The sequence below is a fragment of the Barbatula barbatula genome, assembly GCF_947034865.1.
Source record: "Barbatula barbatula genome assembly, chromosome: 21".
Classification (NCBI taxonomy): Eukaryota; Metazoa; Chordata; class Actinopteri; order Cypriniformes; family Nemacheilidae; genus Barbatula; species Barbatula barbatula.
Window position 1 is genome coordinate 19,450,217 of NC_136784.1, and position 13,750 is coordinate 19,463,966.

Consider the following 13,750-nt stretch of genomic DNA (forward strand, 5'->3'; position numbering starts at 1 on the left):
ACTCACTCAAAGCTATAAAACTCACCCACCCACCCGTGATCGTCAGCCATTATTATTCAGATTCGGTTATTGAGAGATGCCCCCCACGAATCAGCATCCGGATCACTCAGGTGAGGATGTGCTTTAGATTAAAGACGGATGAAATGTTTTATTGTAAAGTGTCACCGTGTTGTTGTTTTTTTCTTATGGTTTTATTCGCTTGAGAATGCAGAAGTCTCCTTTAAACCATTTGTTTTAACATTTTAAATGTGCGGTTTTAATTGATCATGCAGGGGTCCTCAGCGATCAATACATAGTTTTCTTCCTTGAGATCTTTGCTCGAGCCGACGTGTTCATACAAAAACAACATTGAACGGAAGACATATGGGATTCATAACGTTTTGTTAACAGCTTTTTTTTTATTTGGTCAAGTTAACGGTGCTTTTCGGCCGCAAAGTGGTGTATGGTGTTATAATTTCTTTTGGCCAAACATCGAGGAAACTTGAAAATGCAATGGTTTCATGTTAAACCCGTTGCTGCGAGTTCATATTAGTGTGAAAAATGCTAAATGTAAAAACATCAGACCGCTACATGAATATTAAATCTTGCTTGCAAACATTTACGTATTCACGCATTCTTATTTAATTCAATGTTTAATAAATGACTATGTAGTATTATGTTTCATGCATGAGATGGTATTTGAAAGCCATGCTGCAATGTTCGCATTTTGCAAAAAAATCCCAAAAATTGAGTGTCCGTAAAAGGTCAATCTTGTACAATAGGGCGTAACGTGAATTTAACAAACGCCTTGTGTGTTAACAAATGCCTCAATATACATCCACCGTGTGGTGTAAGCCTGCAGGTCATTTTAAAGGTCTGAGAGGGGAGGGCACTTCCTACTCTCCAAACCTATAGAAGATCTCAATCTGTGATTGGCCCGTTGGTAAATTTGGATCCTCTCAGCCCAGAAATGTGCAATTCATCAGCTCAATGATGCAGATTTGACCAGCAGCTCTGAGGGATTGATGAGGATGATACGGTCACCTGTGATGCTGGAGTAAAACACTGTTCGATCAATGATCTCTTCTGCTGGGTGAACCAGAGCTCGAAGACACCCTGAAGACAGCAGACATGGCTGAAGGTGAGACAGTGATCTTCTGATGGGTGGGGGTGGTTGGCGGTCAGCAGAGAGAGAGAGAGAGAGAGAGAGAGAGAGGGTAGAATGGAATAAAGAAAAGGGGGTGGGATGGATCTCTCTCATTGTCTTTCAGATTTGGGGGTCTTTACAAAGGCTCTTCCCAGAAACTCTGTAATTTTCACGGCGTTACTGCTAAAATGTCCCTTAAATCTTTAATTTGTTCGTCGGTAATTTAGCTTGTTTTGTGTTAGCTGGAGTTTTGACATGTGTGAGAGAATCTGCGTCTTTCCGAGTAGGATATCTGGGATTGATTTTTCACACTAATGGTTGAGATGGGAGAGATGGGCTCCGTTTACGAGCAATATTACACAGGTGAGCTGTTGCACGTTTCCGCTTCCATTCATTGCAATCCTTAAACTTCAGAAGCTGGACCATTCGACCGTATTAAACTTATTTGTGGTCATGTAAATAAACGAAATCGGTCGACTTTATTCGTGAAAAAACAATGAATGCGTTTTTGCTATCGTCTAAAAAAGTAAATCAAAGAAATAATTCGCAATCCGTTTAGTGCGGTGCTGTTTTTATTTTAGACATGGCTTAGCAACTTTATGCGTCGAAATAAACATGGTATTATATGCAATAATTAGGTTTGTTTGTTTGTTTGTAGGACTGACTTTTTAACGCGACCCTTTGCGCATCTTCACACTTCATGTGATGAATTCACTTCTTGTCGAAACCGCATCATACGAACTTTATTTCGATGTGATCGGATGTTTTATTTGTGTTCTTTCCTAAAGGGAGCTGTGTGAAAGCAGAGGAAGATGAAGCGGCGAGCGCCAGCTCAGACTCGGACCCGGACTCGTCTCACGGCACTGGGGTCTGTAAATGGTTTAATGTGCGGATGGGTTTCGGCTTTCTGTCCATGAGCCATCGGGAGGGCGTCTGTCTGGACTCACCCGCGGATGTGTTCGTCCATCAGGTGAGAGCAAAGAAACCCGGCTGCTTTCCCTCCACATATCTCCCGGCATCATTTTCTTAGAGGACTTTAGCCAGAATTGACAATGCATGAACCTCATGAGAGAAATAATGCTCTTTATGAAGCTGTGATGTCTGTGCGTGAACAGGGGGCTTTCTGGACTCGTTTTACTGTAGGCCTATAGCACAATATAAGCTTTTGTCTATAAAACTTTCTTGAAGTTTGACTAGATTTTACAAATCGTCTGGATAAAGAAAATATATGATTATAATGTAAAGGTATCTCAAATTGTCAGCCTGTACAACAGATCTACCCAGAAGTGTTTTCATTGCTGCTTATTTTTTATTCACATCTCTGGGTTTGATGTTGCGAGCAGCGATTCATGCTGGCAAATAAATGTTGATGGATTGCACCAATCCTTTTAGAGCAACAGGGCACTGCGTGTTTTTGCCGCTGGTTGTCATAAGTCCATTCTTGGGTTATGTGGGTTTTGATAACCAGAAAACCTTCCTATGTGTTCTTGTAGAAGATATGGAGGCGCTAAGTAGGCTACTGCAGGACTGGGCAGGTTAAAGAGACGGCTGCTGTCATTATCTAACCTGAGGAAAGTGATTGAATGATGTTTGTGTGTGGGAATGATCAGAGAAAAGATGAGGAGATATTTTAAAATAAACATGAAAACTCGAGTTGAATGATGTGCTGGTGGAGAATGTTGGAACGGAGAGCAGGAGGGAGGGAGGGAGGGAGTCTTGGGGGGGGGGCTGTTTGCTGAACTCATTCATAAAAAAGGCTCTGTAGTAAAAGAGCAGGGTGGGTAAGTGGTGGAGGACGTTAAAGGATGGAGCCGGGGACGGTGTCAGGAAGCCTTGATGGGGGGCAGGGGGACTGATTCCTTTGGCAGTGAGCCACCCCCCCTCTGTGAGGTGGGTGTCAGGGTTAAGCTAGACGTCTTGTGAGAGCTTCATCGCACAGTGTCACTTAAGGCCTCCCACCCTGTTAAAACACTCAAACGCATGATAGCTCTTTCCACCTAATGCTGTGGTGATGGATGAGCTCATGAAATATTGCACAAGCTTTCCTGTAGCTTAGTGGTCGGAGCATGGCTAGCAACGCCAAGGTCATGGGTTCGATCAGAAACAAATGGATAGTATAATGCAATGTAAGTCAATGTAAGGCATCTGCCAAATGCGTAAATGTAAGACTTCAGAAACTTTATCTACTTTTATCTGCATGTTGTTTCATTTTGTGAAAATTAAATAAAGAATAAACAAATGTCATCAAGCCACACCGCTACATTTCAATACCTGGCAAATGTACTCAATCTGGGATGACCGCACTAATACTTGACTTGGCTATGTTCGATTTTTCTCCTCTGTAAGCTGTATGACATGAGGCAAAACAGAGCGGTCGCAGGTCTAAAGGTTCATAGAACAAAATATTAAGCAATTTGCAGTGATCCTCTTTAAGAATGTGTGGAATTTACTCCGGGGTTTAATGTGTAAAAGACAGAGGAAAACATTAACCTGAGGCATGACCTGGTCAGAAGATAAGCAATACTAAGATGATGATGTTGATGTTTCTCTGAACAGCATGACTGAAGTCAACATGGTGCCGTCATCTCGCACATACATCAACAAGCCCAAGCTTTGGTCTCTAAGTGTCAGTTTAAGACTAGAAACAGACGTTTGTTTTAAAGGTAGATCCCTCCTTGAACCCCATTTTTTACGCGCTTGTAGAGCAACTATCTCAGGAATGCAAGCTTCCCCCACCTTCCCGCAACAAACCCTCGGCACCGATGGTCAGGGTGAGACTTAACCAGATGGGGGGAGCTCATTTTAATGGCCACACTTTAATGGCGTCAACATCTTCTCTAAAACAATGACATGTAGGTGCAGATCTTCAAGAGTGAAGAGACCAAAGAAGAAAATCATTTAGTATTTGAGGATAATGGTTGGGAAGGATATAGCGCTCAAATGATGATCTCAGAGGATGCACAGGGCAGAGAGTTCCTTCACCTCACAAAATACTTACTGCATCTTTGTCTGAGTAAAGCAGGGAGATTTTGATTTATACATTAAGGAGTTCAAATTGAGCATTGTTTCCAGAGGAAATTTGCGCTGAGGCTTCTCTTTCAAAGCTCAGTTCTCCATTGTGTGCACATATTAACTTCGTCTCAGATTTTTCTTTCTATTCATGACTCTGCATGTGTGGGCCAGAGATGTCACTGCATTTGCATTGATTTCATATATTTATATCACAGAATAAAGGCTGTTGTATTTTGTCATTTCCTACATGGCATTGATACAGATTTGGTACATTGATTTGGAATAAACGGGTAGTACGTGACATTCAGTGAATGTTATGAGTAAAGCGGTGTGTGATGCTGTCTGTCTGTGTCTACAGAGCAAGCTTCATATGGAGGGCTTCCGCAGTCTGAAGGAAGGAGAGGAGGTGGAGTTCACCTTCAAAAGGTCTTCTAAGGGTCTGGAGTCTCTGTGGGTGACGGGGCCCGGCGGGGCACCATGTGTGGGCAGCGAGAAGAAACCCAAAGGTGCCCAAAAGCGCCGTTCTAAAGGGGACCGGTGGGTGTCATTCATTTAGTTTGTTCATGTGCTATGTGATGACATGCAAAACTGTGTTTTTTTATCGGTAGCTTGAAATGAAATGTTCAGACATCCCATGTTCAGAAATGATCAGATTAGCTACACATTGAATTCAGTGTTCATGTGTGAAGTTGCATTTCTGACACACCGTAGACAAATCAAATGATGAATTATGATTTGAAGGCAGAAAGTCCCTTTAGTTACAGACAAAAACCAAAACCATTGATCTGATTTGCTTTTGACACTTTCTGCACTGGACCCCCGTCATTTTCCTGTTTAAAAAAAAGATATTTAACGTATTGCGTAAATACAATAACAAAAATGTCAAGTTACAGGACAAGACCGCAAATGTATACGAAAAACATGTAATTTTTTGTAACATTATTTTACTGGCGCACCAGGGGTCTGTTTCAATAAGGTGATTAATCCAACGCAGAGTTAAAATGTGAACTCTTGAGTGGAATAGAGTAGAAACTTTGGCTTACCTTGAGTTAAGCGCGTGCAATAGGACATGTGAATTTGTTTAAGTAAGCTGATGGAATCGGCAACTGCGGAAACGTTGTGTGGAAACTGTGGCACTCTTTCGCGGGCAGGGGATGGGCAGGGCTGTGTGTGCCGACCCGAATACAGAACTTGCCATTTAGAAAACTACCATTTGTGAGAATGTAAGGGAAAGAATATGCTCTGATGTAACACATGGCCAAGATGGCTGATGTTATTGATATAAGGAAGCATGAGATGTTTTGATGCATCTAATTCGCTGTGACGAAAAATGGTACAGTTTTCATAAAAATGCACAAGGAAATGACAAAATTCCACTCGGCTCTTAAATTCCCCTCCTTAAAGCAAAGTACATCCCAATGAATTATCCTGACACCGTCCCCGGCTCCATCCTTTAACTTCCTCCACCATCCTCTTTTACTACAAAGCCTTTTTTATTAATGAGTTGAGCAAACATCCTCCTTCACATATAGGATCCTCGATAACATTTTGACATTTTAGTCACTGAAATGGTCTCTGTGTGATCAAAATGTCTTCCATCAATGACTGTATTAATGAATGATGTACACCCCACTTGGAGATGTAAAGAAAGAAACTGCTCCTGACCATATTGGGTTCACAGAGTAAGTTACTATGGTTACTATTTTTTGGAAACGGTCTTCACTTACCTTGACATACCTCGCATTCTGAAACGGAAAACCTGGGGTTTCCCTCATTTCAGAGTGAACACATACCCCGTTTTCACTAAACCTCCTTTCTGAAACAGGCCGCAGCTTTTTACAGTGTAAAAACATCAAATGACAGATAAAGTCAGCAAATATACAAGAGTTTTTACAGCTGCCGGAAAATGACAGTTTTGGTACAGGATTGTTTTTACGGTGTGGATTCTGTGTTAAGAAAGCAAGTAAAACAAACTGCCTGTCAGTGGATTTAAATCAAACGTGTGTTTTTTTCCCTTCGGAATAGAGAGCGGGTTTATCACAAGGTGAGGATGTATCTTCTCGTTGCACTATAGAATTTGTGCATTTGTTGAAATCGAATACGCTTTTAATTCATAAAATTCAGTTCTGAATCAAACAAAAACAGCACGGTTGTGTACAGAAATAAAATGATCAAACGAATCGTTTTTTCCGTGAAGATGACAGATTTGAAGGTGCTGGTGTGTATCTTCACCCTCAGCTTTATATGCCCAGATGTACTTGATGTGTTAAAGTGATCTAGTGCTTTTCCATTGCATGGACACAGTACCTCAGGTTTGTCAAAGCAAAAACATATTCCTCCCTCCTCCACCCTGCGTGATGGTGACTTGACCTGCTGGATCAATAGGTTGTTTCAAATCTCATAGCTCAGAATTTAGGCACACACACACCCCCACGGCAGGGCCGCAGGTTATTGATAGACACCTTCCTCCCACAATACACAGCTGTATCTCATCACGCGGGAAACTTCCAGGACGGTCCAATAGATTGCAGTCCTAAAATGATCTCGGATGCCCCAGCATTGGATTGATGAAGAGATTCAGTGGGTAGAGCAGCGAGTTGGCGGCTCACGGGCCGTGGGTTCGATCACAGGGACAACAGTCAATGCATAAATGCAAATGATGCTTGTTGCGGTAACAGTGGTCATGTCATGTGATTGGAAAGCTAAAAAAAACCATAACATTTCTCCTGTTGGCCGTCACTGATATTCCGTTTCCCCCGATGCCGGATAAGATCCTGTCCATTTAATTTATAACAGATGTAGGTGCCTGAGAAAGGTCAGAGGTCACCACTGCCATGGCAACCCTGAGGTGTGATGTATGCGAGCTGTGTGGGGGTGGGCAAGAGGAGAGCAGGGATCAAAGTTCAAAGGTCAGGCTGCATATTGAAACAAAGAGTCAAAGAGATGCCCCACCTCCTCGAAACCACGCCTCCTTCCTCTACAGAATCAACAAAAACCCCTAAATTCTACGCTAATTCTGCAATCTGTAACATTTTGGGTTGAAAATAAAAGCAAATCTAGAAAACCGTGTCCTAACCCCAAACAACAACTGTAAGCTTAGCTCAAATTTCACATCATTATTGTTTTGTCGGGTATTGTTTTATGGTAAATGTCAGTTGGACATCATGACGACATACAGATAAAGGTGGGGAGGCAAAAGTTATGGATTGCAACTTGAAATAGTTCACTCGAAATTGAAATTTGTGGTCATGGTCATTTCAAAAGTTTCAAATGTTCTTGTTCAATGGAAGAAACATCTTTATAGTCCAAGTCATGCAGGCCAAATGTTTATTTCACGTTAATGTTGCTTGTCATTGGCATTGTCTGTGAAGAAAATGGCCAGACAGCACAAACTCAAAGGTTTTTTATTATAACTGAAGGGATACTTTCAACATACTATGGTTGAAAATGTTTATGGTATAATTCATTCAGTCTTCACATGTTTTTACAATTATACGACCATTACAAAGAGGTGACTGTCCTCTAGTGGTCATCCATCCCGATAACATCTTTGTTTCCTTGCATCATGTCCAGATGTTTCAACTGTGGAGGACCGAACCATCACGCCAAAGAATGCCAGCTGCCACCACAGCCAAAAAAGTGCCATTTCTGCCAAAGCATCTCTCACATGGTGGCCAACTGTCCAATCAAAGCACAGCAGTTGTCGCCAGTTTCTCAGGGAAAATCGACTACCTCGACGATAGGCGAAGAGGAGGACATGAGCCACACCCCCTTTTCTCCGGACAGCTGTGATTAGAGGATTAGACGATGGGCGGGGATGGTTATGCTGTCAGGGAAACATCAGCAACTTCCATTGGAGGACTGCTGTAGAAAATAACTCAGGTGTTTATGTTTGAATGTCGACTCACGTAGTACATTTCAATGTTGTAGTAAGAAAATGCTTTTTTAATTCTATTTTATTCTATTAGCCTATTACTATCATCATCCTTTTTTCTGTTGTCGTAATCCATGAAAAAAATTATCTCAGTCACGGTTTGAACTTCCCCATAATAATAATGATAATAATGTATTATTGAATGCGGGGAAGTTGTGTGGTGGCAATGCAATGCGTCCATTCTCTAAGCAAATAATGATCTTTCTTTGACTTGGAGACCTTCATGTTTTCTGTCATGTTTTGTGAGATTTGTTTTGGGTGGGATATTGTGCCTTAATGTGCACATTAGAGAGAGTTTTTATTATTGGCGTTATATTATTTTCTGCCTTACCTTACCTAGCGAAGTGTCTTAGATGTGAACTGAAACAATCAAAACACGCGTTTACAAATTGCAATAATCCTGGCTTTTCTATGTTTAAAAATTGATTTATTTTCGTACTTCCTGGACGATAGAATCCATATTGTCATCGACCAGTACAGTTGAAAATCAAACCAATTTTTCTGTTTGTTTCTCGAAAGGTTTTGTTTTTGGGCCAAGTGAATGTTAAATGATTGTGATTGTATCGCACCTCTGCCTTGAGCATCATCAGTCAGTCAGAGTCAGCGAGTTTAAACTCTGTATTGTCACATGCTGTTTGATTGTCATTGAAAACCTCAGAAGGAATCTATCAAACATCAGCGTGTTTATTTTCATGATGATCTTTTTCTTTCCGTCAAAGCAGAGTCTTTTTTTATTTTCTTATATAAAAGTTTTATGGGACTTAAATGATGTTGCAAGTTTCTCGAAGCTTACTCCAGTTCCAGAGGAGATGTTGAGTCACTTCACTTTATTGTAAATAACTACTATAATCATTGTAAACAACTGTTATTTATTTACAAAGGTTCCTAAATCACAAACTCATTTTCATTTTTTTATGGAATGACTATTTAACAGGGAGGATAAGAGCAGATTTTCAGTGTTCGACCAGTAATAATGATAATCTCCATTAATTTATTAAGAGACATTTTGACCTCAGAGTATTTAAATAGGATTTATGGACAAAACTGGTGCCATCGGTTAAGTTCTCGAATGTCATCAAGCATCTAGTGTTTGTCAAAAAGAAAAAGCAGTTGTCGTTTGTTCTGCTGCTGTTTAGACTGTTTTATATACACTGAGAGTTCACAAACTTAACTCAATAGAGAAATTCAGAAGTTCAAGTGGCTAAAATATGTCAATATTTGCAGTGTAACTCAACCCTTGTGCATGGAGGCATTTTGGATTAACTTTGGCAGCATAAATCAAAGAAATAAATGATAGAAAGTTAGTGTGTAGGTATTATAGATTGTGTTGTCTCTGTGAACAGTAAGACGGTGTTTTTATTAGATTCTCGCATGATCGTAGGTTGTAGAGTAGAGTAGTGTCATGTAATGCTGGGTGAAGGGGTCTTTCTCATCGAAGCTGTATGAAGATATGTCCAGCCTCTCTTGAATTACATTTCATGTTGTTATTATCATATGATTCGTTATCATTTACGTCTATATTTTTTATTTTCATTTTATTTAAAGCGAGAACAAGATGACTTGTTTTGAATCTATACAGATCTACCTCAGGGTGTGTTGAAATATGGGCATCAGTGAATGATCCTGCCGTGACGTCTCTGAATATACGGAGCGTTGTCCATTTAAATGTCTTGTATGTGCTGTGTGTGTGTGTGTGTGTGTGTGTTATTTGGCTTTTTTTACTTCTTTGTATTTAATGTGGAAAGAGGTGCGATTGTTTGAAATGTATAACTGCACTAACAGAGTTTTGGTCAAGTGTTTGATGTTTTGCTGTACGTTTAGACCAACTCGCACGAGTATTTTCTCTTGCAAAGAAATGCAACCACGACTTCTTTTCTGTTATATAGGCTACACCTCAGGAACATTTTTTTCATTTGTATTTGCATTCAATGAAAAGGATAATCAATGTCTTATGATATTATTCATGTTTCTATGGCTCGTCTGTATTTGTAGGTCTGGTCTCAGGGTAACAAACTGCACAATCCTGAAGCAGGTTATACACTGCATGTGTTCTGGTGACCAAAGAATGTCTTCTGCAGTTGTCCAAAGAGAGAACTGTTACTGTTATTTTCAACTCATTGTGACAAAAGCATGAAAAGAAATGTGTTTTAGTGTCAACTTTGACCACTGCTTTTGAGTGATTAAATCTCTTTTTATGACCATTTTTGTAGCATTGTGTTCTTTTTCTGTGTTTTCACGAATTGGGATATTTGTAGGTCTAAGAATGATGCTATTCTTGCTTTAAAAACGTTTAATGTGTATGTGAGCAGAGCACCGTTAGCGATCCTCACAGCGGGGTCTGGCGCCCCCTCAAACAGTTCGGCTGAAAGTCTGTACAGCAATACAGTAACAATTCTATTGAGTTTGGTTTTATTAATGAACATCGAAGCACACAAACAGCTTTAAACTTGTCACTGTGGGGTTTGGGCTTAATAGAACTAAATCAAAGATATAAAGCTATTTTACCAAAGTTTTTAAGAAAACTTGAAAAGGGAACATTTGATTTGGACTTTGGGCTCATTTGAAAGCACATGGGTGGTTTTAACCTGCTTTTGTTTATTACTACGAGACAGGTCCGTTTTAACAATGGTCGCCTTACAATTATGAGGAAGGCGGCGGGGAGTGTGTATCCCCCCTGTAAGGGGTCTCCGGTCCCAAAAAGATAAGAATCCCTGCAGAATACACAACACCATCTGATACTATCATTGTACTTCGAGACTTCGTTCACTCTATTGAGAAGCCATTGCTGTAGATAGCGAGGGGGCGGTGTTTCCCAACAAGAACAGCGAAGGGTGCACGCAGAGTCTTCGACGCGGACGCGACACCAACTCGCGCGCTCCTATCACGCGTTCAAGAGAAACATCGTGTCCGGCGCCCTGACGTGTATAATGGCTGCCAGGAGAAGACAAGAGGACGAGCACACACACGGGAAATAAAACTCGACGTGCCCAGGTACATGTCCACGCTGTTTGTGTGCGCGCAGCGCGACCCTTTGTCTGAGCGCGCGTCATGGGGCTGTGCAGGTGCATGTGTTATGAGATGCACCTACCGTTACTGTCGCTGCGACATATGAACGTATGGAAAGCCGTTTGGGTCATATTTCGCCATCAACCAGACGCCTGGTGTTCATATGACGCCTGCTTTTACGGCGTTTAAGACGTACAGACGCCGTAAATTACGGCGTTTAAGACGTACAGACGCCGTAAATTACGGCGTTTAAGACGTACAGACGCCGTAAATTACGGCGTTTTAAATGCAATGCGAAACGCCGTTCATTTCGCCGTTAGAACTTCCATATTACGCCGTAAATTACGGCGCTTCCGTGTAACAAAGACGCCGTAAAAAGCGGCGTTTTTTATAATATTAAAATCAGCCCCGCCTTTTCTACACAGTCCAGCCCCTCCAATGAACACAAAGACATGTGTAGTAGAATGTCGATCTGAATAAGTGTTCCTGTTTTTAACTTTATTGCGAATAATGCTTAGACTTTCATCATGTGATATTTTTCCATTGAGCGCGTTTATCCTCCTTTTCGTTTATAATAGTCTTTTGAACGAGCACGTTCGTGACACTTTGTGCATTTATGTGACTTCGAGCTCGTCATGCTTGTCATCCGCGGTGGCGTAGTGGACTGCGTGCACAGCAGCGGAATTTCATCACTTTTAACGATTGGAGTTCGACTCCGCGGTCCGACCGTATTCTTCATTCCTTTTGAATTGTTCTATTGAGTCGTGTTTTTAAATGTTGGAGCACTACCTGTTGCTGGCAACTTATTAAATGACAAGAAACGCTTTTTACAAGCCTACGGGCCTTTATGCATGCAATAGCTGCGGGCTAAGTCTGCTACTGTGGCTGTTGTCAGTATGTTTTTATTGAATTAAATTTTTCCCATCTACGAACCCGTTTGTATTTCCATATAGACTGCATATGCTGCATGCATTCATTATAAACCTCTATAAGATTTTGACGATCAAAAATCTTAAAATGGAGGAGACTGTTCACATACAGAAACAAAAAGGGAAATGCTGACCAAAAAAATATTGTTGCGTTATTATTATATAGCAATTTTTAAAGGAAAATATAGGCCTGTTTTATAACTTACTTATTGGTAAAGACATAACAATCAGCAAAGGTGCAATAACGAAAGTTGCAGGCATCTTAAGCTAAATTGTCAAACAATAAAAGCCAATTAAATAAATAAAAAAATGAATTAATTAAATGAAAAATAATGTACACACAGTCGCCTAACTGGGCAGAACGTAAAAGGTATGCAACACAAAAGCACTGGATATTTAGGTTATTATATGCTCCATCCACATCGAGTTGAGTTTCTTTATTGAAAAAATACGTGCTTTGACGAGTAAAATAAATCATATCTAAATTCAAGTTTGTTTTTCATTCTCAGTCTGTTGATGCCGGCTGCGGAGAAACGCGCTCTTTGAGGCTCCCTACATAAATACTGCCTTTCTTAAGTTGCTAAGCGATCATGTTTGTTAAATCGTTTTGTATTTTGGGATGGCTATTTTGACGAGGCCGCGTTCACTTATCATAGTTTTAGTGTGGGACTTATGCATAACTGCATTATGTAAGTGATTTTTTATTTATTTTTACGAATAATATATAACTCCCTTAACTCTTATTTGCTTAACCAAATTATTTAGCCTTAATTATGCGTGCGTGTTGTTCTTTTATTATATTTATATAGGCTATTATATAATTTAAAGTAATGCATTAATATAATGAATTTATAAATGATTGCAAAATTAAGATGTGTTCTTCCAGAACTGTATACTGTACATTATAAAATAACCCAACAGACTACTCAGATCATTAGAATCAAGTCAGTTAGAGATAACAAAGTTGACTCAAAACAAGGTTCGTCAGCGATAAGAAACTATGCCACCTGAAGCCGCAGGCATCAGATGCTCTTCAATATTAGCTACTTTTACATCCAGATTAAAAACACAACTAGTCGTTCATTTGTCTTCCTTTTCCTTCCGTTGCACATTTGATTTCCTATTTATTGTTATTTTCTATTCTTAAGTATGTGTGATTTAAAAGAATTAACGCTTTTTGAAGATCTCTTTTGCATATCCTTCTTTTTTTGTAATTTATATATAAATCACCATTAACTGTTTGAAATGTGCTATATAAATAAACTTGCATTGCCTGTATGTATGTAAATCATTAAATGGACGCCAACTGACAACAAGGCTACCCCAATTCTATATGTACCGCAAACTCTTAATTTGATTGAAAATAGATGCCCTTACGATCTGATGTGAGATGTGCAAAAAGAGGCAAAGTATTCGATGAGCGCTCTTACGCGCCACCCCACTAGAATGAATGCGCAAACAAAGTCGTTTTTCATCGTGACATTAGTCAACATGGCAGGCTCGATCCCTATAACATTACCAGTTACGCAGCATTTGTTAAAGCGTATTACTCAGCGCCGCCGCTCCCACCAGGCGCATCTGTGCGTAGGGGCACCAAAAATAGCCTAATAATTTTTTTTATCTAATGTTATTTCATTAGGATATAGAAAAATCATAATGGAATTATGCTTAGGGCACCAAAATGGCTAGAAGCGGCACCGGTATTTCTTGTACAAAGGAATTGTTAAGCAACTTAAAGTAGGC

At 40.2% G+C, this 13,750-nt stretch overlaps 2 protein-coding genes across 2 annotated transcripts in view; both read left to right on the top strand.

Moving 5' to 3' along the window:
* lin28ab (lin-28 homolog Ab) lies at nt 1-8,834 on the top strand. The gene is made up of 4 exons (XM_079484373.1): nt 1-110; nt 1,915-2,096; nt 4,497-4,675; nt 7,712-8,834. The coding sequence occupies exons 1-4, from the start codon at nt 77-79 to the stop codon at nt 7,932-7,934; spliced, it is 618 nt and encodes a 205-aa protein (XP_079340499.1). The 5' UTR covers nt 1-76; the 3' UTR covers nt 7,935-8,834.
* The window catches only part of pdik1l (PDLIM1 interacting kinase 1 like), a 27,188-nt gene continuing 21,389 nt past the window's right edge, over nt 7,952-13,750 (top strand). Inside the window, exon 1 of the mRNA XM_079484370.1 lies at nt 7,952-11,063. The gene's annotated coding sequence lies outside the window, so the exon portion shown is untranslated. The remainder of the gene's footprint in view (nt 11,064-13,750) is intronic.

Bases quoted from the DNA above. Each gene is read 5' to 3' on its own strand.
- lin28ab (XM_079484373.1), top strand. From the start codon at position 77: ATGCCCCCCACGAATCAGCATCCGGATCACTCAG. The intron at 2,097-4,496 runs GTGAGAGCAAAG...CTGTGTCTACAG, and splicing joins CGGATGTGTTCGTCCATCAG to AGCAAGCTTCATATGGAGGG. The intron at 4,676-7,711 runs GTGGGTGTCATT...CATCATGTCCAG, and splicing joins CGCCGTTCTAAAGGGGACCG to ATGTTTCAACTGTGGAGGAC.